The sequence below is a fragment of the Leptosomus discolor genome, chromosome 1, assembly GCF_034619465.1.
Source record: "Leptosomus discolor isolate bLepDis1 chromosome 1, bLepDis1.hap2, whole genome shotgun sequence".
In the NCBI taxonomy this organism is placed as follows: domain Eukaryota; kingdom Metazoa; phylum Chordata; class Aves; order Leptosomiformes; family Leptosomidae; genus Leptosomus; species Leptosomus discolor.
The window spans coordinates 57,543,167-57,563,902 of NC_141391.1; the positions used below are offsets into that span (position 1 = coordinate 57,543,167).

At 40.8% G+C, this 20,736-nt stretch overlaps 1 protein-coding gene and 1 non-coding gene across 2 annotated transcripts; both read right to left on the reverse strand.

Annotated features, from left to right (window-relative positions):
- Nucleotides 1-2,615: 2,615 nt before the first annotated feature.
- Nucleotides 2,616-2,688, reverse strand: TRNAF-GAA (transfer RNA phenylalanine (anticodon GAA)). The gene has a single exon. It is a non-coding gene; the product is annotated as a tRNA-Phe (tRNA).
- Nucleotides 2,689-6,897: 4,209 nt separating this feature from the next.
- TGDS (TDP-glucose 4,6-dehydratase) lies at nucleotides 6,898-20,552 on the reverse strand. The gene is made up of 12 exons (XM_086476727.1): nucleotides 20,476-20,552; nucleotides 18,981-19,047; nucleotides 18,456-18,524; nucleotides 16,611-16,701; nucleotides 15,435-15,577; nucleotides 13,693-13,791; nucleotides 12,782-12,841; nucleotides 11,050-11,093; nucleotides 10,612-10,777; nucleotides 9,951-10,009; nucleotides 7,957-8,054; nucleotides 6,898-7,585 (listed from the first exon to the last, which is right to left on the reverse strand). The coding sequence occupies exons 1-12, from the start codon at nucleotides 20,550-20,552 to the stop codon at nucleotides 7,485-7,487; spliced, it is 1,074 nt and encodes a 357-aa protein (XP_086332853.1). The 3' UTR covers nucleotides 6,898-7,484.
- Nucleotides 20,553-20,736: the final 184 nt, after the last annotated feature.

Genomic DNA, 20,736 nt, shown 5'->3' on the forward strand with positions numbered 1-20,736 from the left:
CTTGTTATGATGCTGTGATTAAAAAAGGACCAGTGATACCTTTCAATGGATAGATGAAAGATGCTGAATAGAGGTAAGGAGTTGATTTACTGCTCTGTTTTGCACTGGTGACACCAATACTGAAAGACCTTTTTTTCTGTGTATTGTTCTGATATCAGTATATTAAAAAGGTTACAAAAAATTATCTGCAGCCAGGGGAAAGTGTCTTAAAATGAAAGACTCAAAGAGTTTGATTTCTTTGGTTTATTAAAACAAAGCTGGGTGTTGACTTGACTGCTTCATGGTGATCAAATGCCAGGCACTGAGAGATCTTTAATCTTACAGAGAAAAGGTTTAATGGAAATAATAGCTAGAATTTAACAGGGGGCAGATCCAAATTAAAGGAATGTATTTTGAACAGATGCAACAAATTATCAAGAGAGTGAATTAATTAGCTGCCTCTTCATGTCTTCAAACCAAAACCAGATGCCCTCCTTAAAAATATGCTTCAGAAAAATACAAGTGATTTTTTTCCCAATTTAAAAGTAAAGAAAGGATGAGGGGGAAAATACATGGATAAAGACTAGATGACATTAATCACTAAGGTTTCTGGCCTTGAAGCTATTCCTTGGGCTTTCTGTGAACCAGAAATAGTTTCAGCTACCTGTTGACAGCAGAATAGTGAGGTCCAGGAATTCTGACCTCCACTCCAGATTTTAGAGAGAAGCAATCTCTAACCCTTCTGTATCTGCCTCTGTCCCTGTCCTCCTGAGAGCCCTCTCCCTCCCTGCCCCTACCCTCCCACGCCACCCCACTCCTCTCCACACAGTCTCCACACAGTTTCGCTTTCTCTCCTGTGGCAGGAGGTGGTGGAGGGCAGAGAAGGGATGGGGAATGAAGCTTACTGCTTTCAGTTCTTCCATCCCAAATAAAGAGCTTAAACTTAAAAGAGATAAAAAGGGAAACTGGAAGGCAAACCCTCCCAAACGCTGCATTTCCAGTTGCCGGGGAGGATGGCAGACACACGCAGTGTTGGGTAGGCATGAGCTGCATGGCACGTCTGTGATTTCATAGCTTGCTTTGCAGCATGTCATCCACACTTCTGTGGCATGAAGCACTGGAAGAGAGGCTGGGGAAGCTCGACAGCACACCCCCCCACCCCCACCCCCTTCACACATTTTCTCTGCATGGTTTTTCACGCACACGCCACGCGGGTGAATGGCGTGTGTTGGAGGCCCTGCAGAGCGCTGCCCAGGCATACGTGCCATGGCCTAGCAAGCGTCAATGCGCACACTTGTAACTGAGGTAAAATGAGACAGTTTCCCTGAAATTTACCGCTGGAAATGCCTCCATCGCTTTTTTTAAAAAATAAAAGTAACGCAACTGAGGAAGGTAACAGGAAATTTCAGGCCCAGCAGTCAAAACTCCCGGCAGAGCGACCCAGGTGGGGCCATTGACAAAGCACACTGCTATCAGCTCGATACGAATGGTGACGAGTGACACGTATGACGTGACGTGAACGCTCACAAGTGATGGGGCCCCTTCCCGAAGCGGCAGAACCGCGGCCAGACCGAGGCGGCAGAAGCGCCGGGAGCGAGAGGGCGCCCCAGCCCGCCCCCCCAGGGAGGGGAGCGCGAGCTCCTGGCGGGGGCCGCTCGGACTCGCCGTGGGCGGGGACAGGAGCGGCGGCGGCCAATCCCCTCGCAGGGCAGAGCGGCCCCGGGGAGCGCGGGCCCGGCCGTTGGGGCGGCGGTTGGCGCGGGCGGGGCGGGCAGGGCAGGCGGGCGGGCAGGGCGCAGTCCCTCCCCCGGCTCTAGAGGCCGGCTCGACTGGTGGCCATCGCCCTCCCAGGATAGGACCCAGCCATGGTTTCCACCCGGCCGAAAGCCACCGCCGGGAGGAATGTGGCGACCCAGGCGGAGCTCCCGCACAGCCCCGCAGCTGTGCGAGTCTCCAGCTGCAGGGAGTTCCCGAGCGTGTCCCTGTGCCGGAGGGCAGCAGGGTCATCGCCTGTGTGCGGGGTGAGCAGGGGGCCGATGTGCTGAGGCTGGTGGCAGAGCTGAAAGAGGCAGAGGAAAGGTTAAGGAGCATCGGGGAGTGTGAGGGAGGGAGATGGGTGGGACCGCACCCTGCCAGCCCTGAGGCAAAGGCAGCAGGTGGAGGCTCCATAAGCAGCAGAGGATCCCCTCACCCTTTTGCCACCAGGCAGAAGGAGGGGACCTAAGAGATTGGAGGGAATGGAGGGAATTGGATGTTAGGAAAAATTTCTTTACTGAAAGAGTGGTCAAGCATTGGAACAGGCTGCCCAGGGAGTCACCATCTCTGGAGGTGTTCAGAAAACGTGTTGATGTAGCCCTTCTACACATGGTTTAGTGGGAATGGTGGTGTTTGGGTTGATCGTGGGACTCTGTGGTCTCAGAGGTCTTTTCCAATTTAATGATTCTGTGGTGCGTCCTGAGCCACCAGCTCCGGAAAGCTGCTCCCCCACCCCCCGGGGCTGGGGCCTGTCAGGTGCCCGGCGTCCGCACAAAACACGGGCTGGGCCGGGCCGTGTCCAAGCTGGGGGGCGGCGGCACCAGCAGCAACCGCCACCTGCCGAGCAGCGCGGGGAGAGAGAAAGGAAAAGGAAACGCATCTGCCGAAACCCGGGATCGAACCAGGGACCTTTAGATCTTCAGTCTAACGCTCTCCCAACTGAGCTATTTCGGCTTGCGCGTTATGGGTTTCGACGTGAAACTGCTAATTCATTCTCCTCCGCCCGTCACCTGGCCGGTGCTTGTGTTGTGGTTTAAATATGACAGATGTTATTTGTAGCCCCACAAACGAATTGATAATGGGTCTTTGCAAATAAAATTATGCCTTAAGGCAAAGACAAACGCAGCAATAACACAGAACTACGTGTATTCATCTCTGCACAATACACAACCTAAAAGCATTTAGTACCAGGATAAAGGTATTTTGGCTGCAGCTCCCTGCAGTTGGGGGTAACAACTAGAATATTCGGTGGGATTCAAGAGCATTACATCGGCAGTATTTGTGCTTCAGAAGTTTCAGGGACTTTATTTCGAAGTGTGACAAATTCTGTGCAGAGCTGACGTACCACCATACAACACAAATAGAAAGGGCGTCTCCATCCTCATTTTTCCACTGTTGCACTCAGAGATGTGCAGTCCGAAGCAGAAGCTCTATGTCTCTGCCTAAAACACAAATCCTGGCTAAGCACAGTTATAAGAAAAAATAGTTTCTTCTCACATTGTTGGTTAGATGTTTGTTTCAAAAGGCAACGGTTATTGCACTCCTGTGGCTACAGGTCGAAGGTAGAGAACACACCTGAGCGCACACATTAGCACATATGGCGCTGCTGGACACTCACACCTTGAGGCTGTGGTTATTCGGACATCCCACAGCTGCAGAGAAAGGTACCTGTGAGCACATCCCGTTGATGCTCCTTGGATGCTGTGGGGGAAGAAATGCCGCCTTGCAAGATTGTCTACTGCTTCTCCTTCCCGTTAGTCAAAAAAAGGCAGACAAACCTCTCTTCTCTTCCACAGTAATAAAGGAGTTTAACAAATCACTCCTCCTTCAAGCATGGAAGGAGTAGCCTTTTCCCAAACTAGCTCTGTGAATATTTGGTGGCATACACCCCCATATTTCCTTTTACTTTAGAGTATATTTTCCCTCAAGTTGTCCCACTTTCGGAAAGTTTTTATGAGCAACCACTGTTTGTCAGGAACTAACATATTTTCAGAAGTCAATGACATATTTTCAGGAGTAAGAATGCCGAGGACTGGGCCAGTAGTTAAGCAACTGAAAATAAAAAGTTTTAGTTGTGGAGAGGTTAAAAAAACCCAAACCCACACCACTGTACTAAAGGGGTGTGCTAACAACATACTGATACAAAAATCTCATTCTCATGACTAGCCATTGCCATCAGCAATGATTGTTTTGCTGAGAAATGATGAATTTAATCACTTAACGAGCATGTCTCCTGCTGATGCAGCTACTATGGTCTTGTGATCTTTGGTGCAGATAAACTCCAAATGTTTGATGACGTGTAGAAATCAAAACATTATTCACTTTAGAGTTTTCATACACTACCACAAAAATCAGAGCTACTACGGACCAACAAATTATTCTAATTTTTATTATTTTTAGAAATCTTAGTTTTGCCAGATGAAATGGAAATGGCAATGGAAATAAAAACTAGAGGTAATGTGAAAAAAAAAATCAAAACCAAGAGATTCAAACAAAAACAAGTCTCAGGTATAGTACATTCAATAAAACAGCCACTTTTTCCCCTCAACAAAATGTGGGGGGTTTTTGTATTAAAAGTTCCTCTTATTGAAAAGCAGAGATATATTAGCACTTCATGACTATTTAAAGAGCATAAGAACACAGTTATAGCACAATGGAGCATTCAAAATGATATTCACAGCTTTCTCCTAATGGGAAACCAAATTTGTGCTATTTTGTACTCCTACAGAATAGGCACTGGAGAAAATAAAACAAAAAAAAAAAACAAAAAACAAAAAAACACACACTAAACCAAAAAACCCACAATTCAAAAAAACCCGCCCCAAAACTATCAAATAATGATTAAAAAAAAATCCACCAGTTTTTTACCCACAATCTTCCTCCTGTATCTAGTAAAGGACAGGAGGGTGGACAAAGAAAAGCTATTTTCTAGGCTATCATATTATGACAACGTAAACCAGCCTCAACCACAGCTGGGAACCCTTAATGCCAAACAGCATATCAACATAAGCAAGTGCCAAGGTCACACCAGAAAAGCCTTGGAGAAGCCAAGAATTGTCTCCATCACACAAACTGGAACCGATATACACACACATAAAGGCCCCACTGGCCACGACTCGCAGGGCAGGTGGGCTGCAGATGGCCCTGCCTCAGTTGCCCACTTCACCATCTTACATATTTTTAAAATTGTTATGTGTATATTTATTTTTATATGTGTGTGTGTATATATATATATAAAAATAAAGTAGGAACACGAGGCCAAAAATTTCACACATGGAAGAATTAAATCTTAAAAAACATTTAAATAAACTAGAACAGTTTCCACTAAAAATTTATAGATACTTTTGAAAAATCCACTCCCAATAACATCACTTGTTTGGATAGTCACATGTCAAAGCTTGCATCCATGAGCATCTAAACATTCAAAACAACTTTCAAAACAACTTCCAAAACATCTATTCAATAAACCAGTCAAACACTACTGCCTCCTTCTGTGTATTTCTGATCTGATAACACTATCACAAGTTAATTGATTTTTAATGTTCCAAAGACACTGCACATATTTTAAGGTTTAATATAATAATTTAATAATCTGTATTCTCTATTTCTAAAATTAAAGACACCACATATAAGCAGTATTCCAGGATAAGCAGATGGGAACGATACATACTTCCATGCAGCTCACCTAGAGCAGCTGCCACAGTAAGCACAAATCTAAAAGATCTAAAAGATCTTTGCAGTACTTCAGCTGTTTCTGTTACTGAATTTTGCAAAACAAAAACCAGTAAGATGGCTAAGTAACTCTCTGCATATTGTAAGGAATCTGTATCTCAAGAAAATATAAAAATTAAGAAAATATTTGAATGTGACCAACAATGTGTGTTTGACAATGAAATTTAAGTGATTCATCAGTAGAAGCTTAAGTATATGGTTAGACAAGTATTCTAATAGACTAGTACATACTAGGTCCTGTAACTTCTGTCTTTCCCAAATGGAGGTTTTGAGTAACAAACCAAGTATGAGAAACCCCCAAAATTCAAGTTCGCAATAGGATACTATTATTACCCACTTTGTCACAGAATACTCACCTTCAGTAACAGGTTCCTAGACTTTAGAACACATACTTGGTGCTAAGGTAAGCCTAGACACTGTTCAGCCTTCTTTTAAGGTGACTCTTACCACGAAGAGTGGCATTTTATCAACAGCACAATGCAACACACACGAGGCATGATGAAGTTGGGAGCATTGTGAGTGCAAAGGCAGCAGTACCTGTAGGCTATCAGGGTCAGTGGAATTTTCATGTTCAGTTACTACCACAACTCTAGCAGGGGCAAAGCTGAGGCAAATGCCCCAAGCTCCATCCCTCCTGCACTTAGGGCAATGAGAAAAGGACTTCTGCACATACTGGTGTTCTGAGAGTTAATCCCAATTTCTGAGAGACTTCAGAAGTTGCAGCAATTTCCGAGTACACCATAGCATCCTAGTCCCAAGCTCCTGCAGCTCTACCCAGGGGCAACAGAAGGGTTTGGGACTGTGTCAAGTACAGATGCTAAAGTGATAAAACCGAGAGTTTTCCCTTCTACACCTGCCACCTCAAAGCCAAAGCAGTGAAGACAGTTATTCCTGTGTCCTGAAAAAAAATAAGAAATGCAAGACAAAAAAAAAAACCCAAACCTTCTACTTTTTCAGCATGTTTACTTAAGAGAAACCAGTTACACCGTAACTTTTATTACTAAATCAACTTTGAAAAAGATTCATTGACATATTTCTAGAATTGAAGTTTCCTCCCAAACTTTACATTAAAACTCAAATATTGTTTCATCTTTAAAATGTTTGTCACAAAAAAAATTGTGAAACACTGCATTAAATAAGGTCTGCCAACCCACAATTCACAGGAAAAGAAGTGTTTAAATTTTTCCTCCGTAAACAGCCTTCATATCACAGGAAATAACTTCATTGGAATGTTAACTGTGCTACAGTATTTCAAGTTTGTTACAATTACAGTTAAGAAAATGAAATTAGCATGTAAAAGACAGTAATACAGTGAAAAGACGACATCTAAAACAGAGCAAAGTTTAAGGAAATGCTTCTGGGAATCTCAGCCAGGACACCTGCTGCTTCTTGACACCTTCCCCCAACCCCCCCACCCCCCCCCCTTAAAAAACGGCATTTAAAGTTCTAGATTACAGTTTAAGCAGTCATCTACAGAAGGTAATACTGCACCAACAGAGGAAAGGACTGAGCCAGACAGGTGCCACATCTAGTTTTTACCAACTGATTTACAGTCTCTAGAAAATACAGCATTTTTTCCCTTGATTAAAAATAAAACACAACTCTTTAAAGTGACAAAAGTAATACATTACACTCTAAAAACAAACTAATGCAGATGAACGATTCCAGAACTAAAACAAATTTAATTGAAAGTCCCAAAAGTTGCAATCGCAATTCATGATTCTTAATTAATAAGGCAGATTTGACTTCAGTTACACTAAATTTAAATATTCTTCACCCTGTACAGTTCTTTAAAATCAATACCTAGTGAGAATATAGTATTGCACCAGAAGCTGAAATTAACAGGTTCAACTTATAAAGTGCTGACACTCTTCCAAAGTTGTGCCACACTGTAGTTCTGTATTCACCATGGTTCCTGCAGCTTGAATACATTAAGAGTTCAGTGTGGCCACTTGATTGCAGGCTTTGAAGAAAAGACTGTTTGAGGTAGGACAAACTCCTTCGGGTTCTCCACCACCCTATGGACCACTGAGCTGTGCAAATGGCTCTGTCACAGGAAAGGGCTCCAAAGCTGTCTCCGCATTTTTCCAGTTGTGAAAGTTTTCTTTGTACCATTCAACTAGTATGAAGAGAAAGTTGATGAGTCAAGTTGACCAAAAATAGCAAGAAAATTATTCCACAGCTATCATGAAGACTAACAACATGCTAATAGTTCATTGCGCAAAATTTTAACATTTAATATTAAAATCTAGTTTAGATTTTATAAATTCTTCATGCAAGACTTAGTCTAGCATTAAAAAGCAGTTAATTCTAGTACCTGATGCTACTTTGTGATTAATCTTTTTTTTAAAAAATAAATTCACTACTTAAAATGTTAAACTCATTCTCTTTAGCGTCTCATTAACTAACCTATATACCCATTTTCCCCCCTTTCTCTTTCCCTCCTACCATCACTTCTAAATCAATCAGTGTAAAAGCCACCAGTCCTACTTGTTTTCTTTATTCCTTCTTTCCAAGGCACTTTGGGTCTCCATCCTAAGTTGTGCATCTTCTCTGAATTCATTGGGTATCTCAGGTCATTGGTAGGCCTGATGAAGTATAAAATGCACATGGAAAACAATTTGATTAGACTTTTTAATTAATTACAGATGCAGTACCTCACATTGTCTTCAAACCAACATTTAGTATGCTTCAATTCTGAAAATTCCCCATCAACAGATTATATTGCCTTCAAAAAATACACAGCAGTTGAATGCAGCTACATCGATACAATTCAGTTTGTACAGTCAACTACTTGGAAGTGACTAGACTAAATGTAATTTAATATCTTATTGGCACAAAAATGAATGCAAAACCCAAATCACTGCCAATGCAACTGTGCAAGTCAGTGCATTCGCAGCTCTTTAGACAGTCACTATACAAGCCAGTGTTTTCTAATGTCAGCATTCATATTTTTCATCCTGAAAGCCCAGAAACTTTCACATACTTCAGATTCGGAATGCATAGACTTCCAAAGCATTGTCCTTACAGTGCCTCATTAGCTACACAAACTTGGTAATACTGAACATGTAGAATCCCAGGCTGCAAGATTCAACACAGAAAGATTCCCTACGTTTAAGCATGGCACAAATTTTCACTTCTACAACCTGGCAGTTAGGTATTCTAATCTAACATTCCTGCATTACTGGCACTAGCATACTGAATAGTTAAGCTACATGTGCAGACAGAAACCAGCTACTTATCACCATTATTAAAAAATGCTAATCTCAAGCAGAAGCAGAACTAATTTTTCCATGGCAAGTAACCCCCATGACCTGCAAGTCGCTCATTACAGAATTAAATAATCATTAGTTAGGTATCTTAAGAATCTTTTATAAGACCTCAACATTCTTTGAAACATGTATTCCTACGTGGTTGGTTTTCCCAAGCCCATTTATGTTTAAACATTAGCAGACAGGGCCCAGTACACATGAAGAAACATCTCAATCTGAATTACACTGAGACCTACTGAACACTCACATCATGTGAGCTAAAGGCAATTTGTTCAAAGTCCTGCGACACACTCGGATAGGATTCTGAAGAACACTTCCTTTTAAAAACAAAATCAGTACATTTAAAGACACTTCAGTTGCCATGATAACAACCCAAACATGAACAGAAAGTGAGGATTCTAAACGGCCATGCTAATACTTAACTGCTATCAGCAGATAACGTCATTTCTAATCACTCTGGATAGAGTGATACCTAAAGTAAGCAGAGACTCATTGTTGCTGCAGAAAAGAAAGAGAGATAAGAGAACAGAGCCAAACCAAGCTTGAAATTAAGGATGGAAACACACAGCAAAAGTGTATTTATAAAAGCTATCCATTTTTGCCACTGCCCTAACTTTGTCACCTCAGGGTTTTACATCTACTTTTGAGAGAGCAGTTTCAGCTTAAGATAGGAATCTAAAATTAACTACACCCCGTAGGTGCATACTGCTGCCTACGGAGAGTGGGTCTTACCTATAAAGCACATCCAAGTCTGAACTAGTCACATTAACATCAAAATACTAACACTAAATGAGAGAGAATGGAGTTCATCTCACTCAAGTGATGTTGAATGCAAAGTACTTAATAAACTATGTAAAATATCCTTAAGAAAAAAATTAGCTACTGTGTAAAACCTGTCCTTTTCCCAGAACACACTTCAGTAGCGAGAAGTCTGAAGAAAGTTTGAAAGACAGACAAATTAGCATTACACATTCCCCTTCAAGACATACACTCTGACCTAAAGATCCAAATAGTAAGTTGAAATCTTGTTTTTCTATACGGTGTTCTGTACAGATCACAGATGTGAAATCCACTAGCAAAAAAAAAAAAAGGCAAAACAGCTCTTACTGCCTCAAAAGTTCTCCCTGTTGCAGAACAGAAACATCTTCACAAAAAAATATTTGTTAAGAGTCACAGAAAACTTCAGGATAAAGCTATCCTGCATGTGCTTACCTGTCTTTGACATAATCCATCCAGTGCTCCATTTCAGATTCTGAACTGGTCTTCTTTATCTGTCAAGAAGAGAAACAAAAGTCACCCCCACACATCTTGCATCATCTTAACATACATTTTAAAATAGATTTTTAACAAGAATTAAGTCTGTTAAAAAAAAAAAAAAAGAGACCAAACCAACCAAACCAAAAATAAACAAACAAACAAAAAAAATCAAGCACCAAACAGAAATGGTCTTTCATCTAAACTGATTTTTCAAACTACTGGAATTGTCAAAACAATCCAAAACAATTCCAGTACTTCTCCTTCATCCAAGCACTGCCTAAGTATTCATAACCAAAGTGTTAAGATTTTAACAGTGCCACATTCTCAGACCAAAACTGAAGTAGCCATCATGAAAAAAGCTTACCAAGTGGTATTTAATCATTACGACAGTTACGTTCTAGTCGGGATAACTGACGCAGCAGTGCAACGCACGATGGTTGTACTGCAAACTGACATAGGACAGCTGCCACAGAAACGGTAGCACATTGCTCTGCTACAATTATCTTTTAAGACCCACCGCAAGCCTAAGTCCTCTCAGAGCTACAAAAACTTTATAGTTAAAATTGTTGCTATGTGCAATGACTGGTAAAGGAAAGCATCGTAACTGTTTACTCACTAAATGGATTAACTCCTTGGCAAGCTGGGCAATGGACATCTCAAAGTTAGTTCCGATGTTATAAATTTCACCTGGCTTCCCCTCCTTCAGGACAGTAAGGAATGCTTCTACCACATCGGTTGCATAAAGGAAATTCCTTCTTTGAAGTCCAGAACCATGAATACAGCTTAAAACCAGGAAAAGGCAAGAAATTTTGTTAATCCTTAAATAGAAGCATTCAATTTATTAGACTGTGTTTTAAGTAGTTTTGCTGTTAGCTGTTACCTGAAGGTGGCCAACATGCCAACAATCCTTTAGTTTAAGGAAATCCTATTACTAAAATAAGCAATTCATAGCTTGTTTACGAAATTGTCATTTTACAAACTATACCATGTATTTATAACCGTAATTACAGTTTTATAGCACAAATACCACAAACCCCCCCAGCAAATTACATACCATTTCCTGTTCTGTTGCAACAAAGATATAAACTTTGGAATAACCTAAGGAATTGAACAAAAAAAACATTACTCCGATATTTTAGAAGCTGTTATTCTGCAAAGAACATGGGGCTTCATCAATAAGTATCATTAAGTATTTTAATAAGACCCTTTAAATACTAAACTTTTCTTAAGTCTAATCAAAGAATGCGTCAAGCCTAGAAACCGCAAGGATTTGGGTGGGGTTTTTTTAAACAGTAGATGCCTCTATTGCACTGTAAAGCTTATCTTTCTGGACAACCATTTCAAATCAGTAGTTACAAATGTAACATCTTTACACAAGAAAATGGTTCCTTTACTTTTTGCACACAGAAGTGCACTAGAGTCTACCTAGGGATACCTATTGCAAACAGTTTAGAACATGGTTTAAACATCCAGCAAGTTGCAGTAAATCTATAGTCAAAATGTAAAAGTCATTTAAAAAGTTAAATTTGGAAGAGAACCAACAGAATTTCAAGATCAGTACACACTGACCAAGTGATAGCTGCTAGTTTGCGGCATAAAGATTTACAATATTATGTTCAGCTACAAGATCAGGTCCATTCATAATGTCCCAGAAACTTCAGGACAGTTGGCCCCACTACTAAAGTTTCTAAACTGAGGCCATTAGAAAGCTATTCCACTTCTTTTCATTCTGTTAACTTACTACTCTAAACACAGGAGCAGACACACTAGGTAAAACTAAAGATCCATCTAGCCTAGTATTGTGTTCTTAGCAGTAAGTAAAAGTGGATATTTGAGGAAGAGTATACATAAGCTGAAAGCAAGTAAATAGTAATACATCCCCTGAATATACACCCCACATCACGCAACCTGTAGCCAGATATTTCCCAAGCCACAGGCCAGTGAAAAACATTAAAAAACCAATATTGCTTGTCCACCTGCAATAATGTAGAGAAAAATAAATTTATTTGGAAAAAAACCCAACACATAAAAAGCAATTCAACTTAAAAAATACCTTATTAGAACTGCAAAATATAGCTACATTTCACACAAGCTCTGAACTCCAAAGACTACGAATGGTTATCACAACCATTCCATCAGTGTACTTCCACTCACTAGCATAGCAGATCTTAGTACTGCCTACAAAGGCAAGTCCCTCTAACAACCATTTTAAACAGTTACCTCCACAAGGTACATACGGACAAATGTAAAGAACAAGTCACTTTGCGCTACTTCTCACCATATATCTGATTGCTATAGCTTCATCTCACCTATTTTCTGTACAGGTTGGAACACCTCTTTCTATACCAGACATATTGCTCTCCCACAGTTTACTTTAAATATTTACCTTGGTTATTAAACATTCCTAATTGCAGCACATGACACGCAAGTTAATGCAAAGTGCAGGGGAGCCCTGTCAGACACAGGGCAGTTAAATATCCTTTGAAAATTAAAAAAATTAGGAAACAAAGTCACTGTAGTAAAATTCATGTAACTAACTAGAAATCTCCAACTGATGCTTCATTGACAACCAAAAACCCATGTGTTCACTGTGTTGATGGTAAAACATCTTAGATATCATCACAGGTAAGTGTCAACAAACATACTTGCAAGACAGTGCTTGTTTGTTTGGGTTTTTTTTTTTTTCCTCCAAAGGTCAGTCCATTCTTACGAGAAAAAAGTTAACATCGCTACAACCCTCAATTATGCTATACTGAAGCTCAGTGTAAAGCATAGGTTTAACTTACTTTTTCTGGATACTGGTGTGGTCCATAAACATTACTGCTCCGTGTGATAACAACTGGGAACTTAAGAGCAGTAAACATCCATGTGATTACATGAGAAAAATATATACCAGTATAAACTGTAAGGCTTCTTACTGATCAATAAATAATAAACCGACACACCCGCAGTGCTTATTCAAAAAATCTGCAAGCCCTTACAAACATGAATGAATTAAGCTATCCAGTCTTCTGTCAAACAGGCAAAGGCCTCCAGCTTTCTCAGTCTGTTAGAAGCACAAGTGACTCATGTTTGTAATCTCTCAGTCTTGCTATGGAACCACCATTGGACATTACATACACAGACCTGGTTAACTGAAGACTGGCTTACTACTTCTTAGTCCAAGAAAATGTTTTAGTCATTAACATCTCTCGCAAGTCAACTTTATGTCAAAAACAACTTTGCAGAAGGACGTGTCAAGAACAAAAGACTAAAGTATTCAAAATTTTAAATATTTTTGCTTAAACGTATCTGAGTAATAGCGTTTTCTCTTTTTTTTTTTTGGCTTTCACTAGAAACCTAGTCTTAATATAATTTAAGTTTCGCATATTTTACTTCTGTATAAATGTATTTCCTTCAAGATTAACACCATTTTCTTAAATTGCCAATACTTTCTTTGACCATTTTATCAAAGAACATTTTTAGACATTACAGTTCAGATTGTCAAAATTTTAAACCATTTGACCTCTTCTCACTGTCTTGCAGTGTATCTCCACCTAAGTGGTGGACATCCTCCAACACCTCCAAACTACAACACTAGCAATCAGGAAAGAGGTGGCACTGTGTGGACTAGTACTAATTTTTCTTTTATACTCTTATATACACAATACAGACACCTAAGTACGGGCTTGAGTTTTTGAAGCTTGCATCAACTTACTTGGTACCTTTCCCAGTAAGACTGAACAAAACACTCTGCAGCTGCTTTAGAGGAGGCATAGGGATTTGTTGGTCGTTTTGGTGAGGATTCATCAAACTCCTAAAATGAAAAAGAAAAAATTGCATTACTCAATTTCTTTTGCCTAGATAAGTCTTAAAGTTACAAAAGCTGCAGTTGCAACCAAAATAAAAATCCCTAAATATCCAAGCACACCAGTCTGAGAAAGTTACCCTTCCACTTACCGCAGAAGATCAACAACAAAAGACAGTCTATTTTTCAAACACGGGAGGCAGCTAGAATAACAGCACTAATATTTTTATACTTCTAGCAGAGTTCCTCACAGTAGGAGGTCCTTTGATTTTTATCTTGTAAAATAACCACTGTTGACACAGAGAGGTTCAATCCTTTTGAGGCTTGTATTGCCTCAGAGTGCCATTGCACCAGAGCTAGAAAATGGACCTTTCAGTCCTAAATAAAAGGGGTCCATTCTCTCTTTTCTATAAGCTTTATTTCTATAAGAAAAGTAGAATTTCAACCCAAAGCAAGGCTTCAGCAATTCTGAGCTGTTCCAGAACAGATAGCTTCATGGCTATCCTGCCCCTTCTGCTTCTTGCTTGGAAAAAAACAAAAACAAAAACAAAGAAAACCACAGCAGCTACAATAATGAACCAAAGGAAGGAGTGTTTCTACACTGCTTGAGGTGCAATTCGTGACAAATTGCCTTAATACGCGATTAAAAGACTCACTGTTCTTGTCCGATCTTTGGGCTTGAAAATTAATTGACCCCGATCTATTTTTGACCTTCCTCCTCTCAAAAAAAACTCTTCAAGATCTTCTACTACAACTCAAAGAGAACAAAAGCCAGATTAAATGAAAGTACTCTTTAAGGCCCAGAGGCAGAAAAAGTTCACTTGAAGTTGTCTCAGCCAAACCACTGGTCTACATGCAGGAAAACAACATCCTTGGGTATCATAAAAGTCTACGGATTGAAGCTGTGTTGAAGGAACTGGTAACGACATTGCAACAATAAGAAAGTGCACAGGACTCTTCTGAAATACATTAACATTTTCATGGACTATGGCACAACACTCCTTGGATGTTACTTATGCCTTTAGGAAGACGAGCATGCATGATCTGTCTCTTACCGAGCTAAATTACATTTCCTGAATTAAGGTCAGGCATAAATTGGCAAATACCAAAAAGATTTCCATAGAACAAAAAGAACCATCTACATATTTCTACCAGTAATACAGGAACTGTTTCATGTTTGAATTGTCAGTACCTACAGATCTGTTAGTATTTTAGCTGGAGTATAAAACCAGTTCCCTGCCTGTCATGTTCATAGTGAAGACAGAGCAGGAAAAAGTAGAAAAAATAAAATGACAAAGAACATACTGTGCGCATTACTGAAGCCTCATGAATGCTCCAAGGCAAAATTTGTATAATACACTCCTTTGATACCATCTCTGAGGAGTATTCACATGTCATTAATGACCCCAATAGAGTTGCTTTAGATAGCACACATCCAATATAAAACATGCTACAAAAAAACCCACTTCAGGACAATTTTGATACTTAGCTTTCTAGAAACAAACAGTGCTTGTTTACAACTTCCAATATTGTCAGAAATAGGTCAAAAGTCATACATTTACAGAGGCCAAGGAAAGTTAGACTCATTTCATTTTGTTCTCACATTAAAAGCAAGTAAAGATAGAAAAACCCTCACACACTTTCAAACTCACCTCATCAGTGCCACCTCCATATACTTCATCTGTACTGACATAAACAAACTTCTCCACATTGGCTTCATGTGCAGCAGCAACCAGCACATTAGTGCCATAAACATTCACGTAAGTGAATTCCAGGGCACGCCAAAATGAAAGATCTACATTAAAAAAATCCAGACAATTCTGATTAAATTTAGGCACGATGCGGCTTCATACTGAACCATAATATTAGAGGCTGCAATATAGACTGCGACTTTATCACTAGTTCTTCAACTGTCAGATAGCAAGGTCATTATTAAATGAAGACACTTTCTGCATTTAAAGACAAAATCCTTGCTCTCAACAAGAGGCTGGAATCAAAAGCAAAAGCCTGTTGGCTATGGATCATTCCATCTGAAATAGCATTACCTCACTTTATTTAGGAGACAGCATAACTACTTCTCCTCTCCACTAGGAAGGGACAAGCTCAGTAAGAAAAGTATCATTCAAAGACAGTTGCAAGATGCAGTAATATAAACCTATTACTTTTATTTAACTAGCACCTTTTTAATTCTTAGAATTGTTCCACTGACCTAATGACTTTAGGCATATCAAATCTGACAATTCTGATAAATATTTTCTTGGAGAATTCTTCAAGGATTTCTTCTCACGATGAAAGGATGGAATATATGGATGGTTCTCATGAACGGTGTTACGAAAGAGTAGGAATCTGAAATAGGCCTTTTAAATGCAATTCACTCTCTCTCTTTTTAAAGCCCAGGCAGGCCTCTGAAGGCAGCTATGCCTAATTCTTCAGCTTCCACTCTGTGTTTTTTCCTGCAAGGTTGGAGCCAATCAAGTAAAAACTTTAGACTATATACAAACTCTTCTTCCATTGTCTTCATGACTCCACCAGTACACCGTCAGTTACCTGTGTGCCCAGTTGGAATTTAAAATTGTAATGCAAAAAAAAAAAAGCATTACCACGTATGCACAATCAAAACAGACAACAGTCAGACGAAGCACTTTTTAAATTAAGTCTCTGAACCCCCTTAAGTTAAAAAGGTCACCATACCACGCATCCTGTAGTTTGCAGAGACAAACTGTACCCTTGTTTTATATGAAGGGAAAAGACAAAAAAAACCCAACCTGTGTATATTTCAAACAAATATACTTATGGAAAATAATACCAAAACATGCAACAGTGCTCACCTACATGTGTTTGGGCTGCAAAATGAAGGACTATATCTATTTTCTCCCTTTCGAAGAGCTGTTTTATAAAATCAGGTTCACAAATATCTCCCTAAACAGTAAAAAATACTCATTAACATATTATTTTTGACAGAAAATAGTAAGCTTTCATTTGTACCAAGCATCACATAACAAACCATTACAAAGGAAGTGCAGGCTACAAATAGCACTACCAACTGACCTTGGGGAAATTTATCAATGCCACATCTAAAACAAGACCAGATATAAATTTCACACATTTTCAGCAACAGCCTCACGGAAACTCATTTCAGGATTTACATTACTATTTAGCACTAGAAACAGTATCGCCCGCAAAATATACACAACAGAAGTACAGTGTGTAGCTTGCACGCTGAGGCTGAAATGACAAGTTCCCACAGCAAATAAAAGTGTTACTGGAGCCTGGCGAGCAGACAGTGACACCTAGCGACATCATATAAGGTGAAGTGGATTTTCCGTGTAAGTTTTGTGAGAACATATTCCTACTCTAGTTCAGAGCCAGTATAGCTACGCCATTCCTTGTACTATTCCCCTACTTCACGTAGGGATCTGACAGTTTACAGGACGCCTTCCAGAACTCCATGCTATCCCCAGCAATTAAGTGTTAATATATACCCGGATAAGAAGGTTTTCTACAGCTTTCACACATTTCACATCTGGAAACTGTCAAAAACGTTAGGAAAAACAACCAAAAACCTAGTCTGGGAATGCCGAAACTGCATACATTTGCCCAGTAGTCATCCCCTTTCCCCTCATACAACTTTTATTCCAATAGCTCAGAGATAATCACTTACTGAAATAGAGGTATGTTCACAAACGTGTGAACAGCCATGGGGGGTCACCAAACAGGCAAGGATAAGTTCAACTCCCAGCCTTGCCTGGATCTAAGAGATATGTTTAACTTACATCTACTACCTCTGACAAAGTTGCTCCGAAGTTGTTATTTCAGAAAATAAAATTATATGCATTTCTCTGATGTCCTGCACCCTTGCGCAGCCCAGCTAGACAGAGCATCAGTAAGGATTTTCATATAGGGGGAGAACCTCAGCACACAAATGCAGCAGTCAGAATGTTTATCTGAACAATAAATTTAAATCCATCTCCTGTCTGAAGATGAAACTGTGGAAACAGTAAACTAATTTAATTGGCAAAGTTTTGGAAAGAAAACATATACCTTGAATGTTCCCATGAGACCCTATTCCAGAACAACTATGAACTACACAACATCAACAGCAGCAAAAGCAAGAACGTAGCCTGATGTCTAGTGCTAACAAGAGCGTGTTGCACACCATGGAATATGACAAGTGGTAGTGTTTGAAGGTGCAAAATCTAAGACAGCATCAGAAAAGTATGGAGGGGTCGAATCTGAGTCCATCTTGTCCATACCACCTTTCAAAAGTGAAACAATCATCCCTAAAACCACTCATCTCCATAACCAGGCTTTTACCAGTTCTGTACCTTTACTATACAGTAAAGTACATCAACTTGCAAAAGACTACTTCATGTAAGAGATAGAACATACCACATACCGTCACAGACTTCTGTGGGTGAAAGATGAAGTCTATTAATAAAGGTAAACAGATGAAGTAAATGCCGTTATGTCCATCTGATTGTCACACACATTGGCACACTACACACACACCGACTTATTGTTGACAATGAATTAGCAGAAGTAATTTCAACTTTACCATAAACGAAAGCAGCAGCTTCTAGTTCAGGGAGCTCTGGAGAGACCACATTTACCTTGATACGAAAGCATAAAAATCAGTAAAAAGTCAAGTTTCCTAGAAAAGAAGGCTTTATCACCTGGATAAACTTGTAGTTTTCTCTCTCAGAGATAGTTTCAAGATTCTTCAAGCTTGCACAGTAGTCGAGCTAAAGAGACACATCCACACAATATCATTAAGTGGGCTTCTTGAAAGTAAATAAGCTAACTCAGATCCAGCCTAATCACTAGAAAGTTTTGAGAACAAAGTAAAAACTTCTTTCCAAAGAAAAGCTATTTTGCAAGCATACACGATGAAGCTTAAAAAAAAATAAAACTTTGAAAGATATTTTAACTGCAAAAATTCTTAAAAAGAGGTTTCAAACTTCAAAAGCTTCCTTCAATTTTTAAAATTTTTTTAATTTTTTTTTGCAGGTGATAATTTGTGGTAAGCGCAGGACTGTAAGCACGAACAACAGTTAAATTGGTTTTTTTTTTTCCATAGGAACAAATGGGTAGTCAAACAAATAAATAGCATTAATCCATACAAATCGCAACACGCTTTAGATTGCATTAAAAAGAATTTAAAATAGTTTCCACAGCAAGGAAGAAAACAAGCTACTTACCTTATCTAGATTTATAATCAGATAGTTTGGATAGTTTTTCACGAGAGAGACAACTACATGTGAAGCACTGCAGGATAGAAGAAAAACATTTTATAATTATATAGTCAGCTTAAGATAACAAAAAGACACCAAATTACAAATAAGTTTAGCAATATCAAAAGGCTTTGAGGGAAAAGGGGGCTGTACTCAAGACAAGAGAAAGAGGAATTCACAGATCTATTTTAAGATACATCAACATTATTAACATTTATAAATACATGAAGGGTGAGTGTCAGGACGATGGAGCCAGGATCTTCTCTGTGATGTCCAGTGACAGGACAAGGAGCAACGGGCACAAGCTGGAGCATGGAAGGTTCCTTACTAACATAAGGAAAGACTTTTTCACTGGGAGGGTGACAGAGCGCTGGAACAGGCTGCCCAGAGAGGTTGTGGAGTCTCCTTCTCTGGAGATATTCAAAACCCGCCTGGACACGTTCCTGCGTGACCTACTCTAGGTGGTCCTGCTCTGGCAGGGGGGTTGGACTAGATGATCTTTCGAGGTCCCTTCCAACGCCTAACATTCTGCGAGTCTGTGATTATTCTATTCATAATGTCCATAACTGCATACTGTTATGAAACTAAAAATCAGATTAAAAGTTCATGCTATAAGAAAAGAAAGCAGCACTGCTCACAGCCACGTTAAAAACAAACAAACAAACAACAAACTGTTATATGCTGCACTCAATTGCCATTCTAAAATACTTTACATTAGGTACTAGGGAGAACTAAACATTAATCTCTCCTAATTCGCAATACTGACTCCTACCACTCAACTCTCCGATACCACTACTAGGTGTAAGAAGCAATGACAGCCTGACTACCAGGTAGCATCTCTATTTGGTACAGTCTGGTGTACAAGAAGCTCACCCTGCGAGTTCAGGCTTAGCGCCGCTTATTCACACCTCCAGCCTCCCAGCCTAGGGGTGCACGCAGAATTATAGCCCTCTCACAGCTTCAGACTCCGAGCAGGCTGACGGGCTCAACCTTACGACAGACCTGAACTTTCTATGCCTCGAGCAGAGCCCGCAGCACTGGGGAGCGGAGGTGAGAAACAGCAGTCGGTTCAAAGCACCACCACCCCCCCACCCGACCCCGGCTGGGGCCGAGCACCGACTCCCACCGTCAGCGCGGAGAGGCCCCTTCACCGAACACCTTCTCCATCACCAGGGGCGGCGGGCAGCAGCCCAGCTCGCTGCCCAGCACTGACCGCCTCAAGCTCTGCGACACGGGAGAGCCACGGGCAGCTTCCGAGGTCCTGCAGGAACAGCGAACACGGCCCAAGCCAGCGGCGCCACTGAACTGGCCCCGGACAGGCCCAAGGGGGGCGGGCAAGTGAGGCGGCACCGCGGGACTCCGCCCGCCCGCCGCACCGGCCGCCGGGTCCCACTCGCACCCCCCGAAAAAGAGGCCGGCGGGGAGGCGAGGCCGCGCTCGGGACACCGCGGCCGCCACTCACATGAACCCCGCGCCGCCCGTCACCAGCAGCCGCTTCTCGAAGACCGGCAGCTCCGCGGGAGCCGACAGCCCCGACATGGTCCGCGCTTTACGGCGGCAGCCCCCACCGCCTTCTCCCCCCCGATGCCTTGCGCCACGACCTCAGGACTGCGCATGCGCCAGGCGGACGGACGCCGTACCTCTCCCGGGGGTTTCCCGGGCAGGGCCGTAGCAGCCGCAAGAACCCACGTGAAAAAATGGCTTCCTCTCTCCCCGCGCGCCC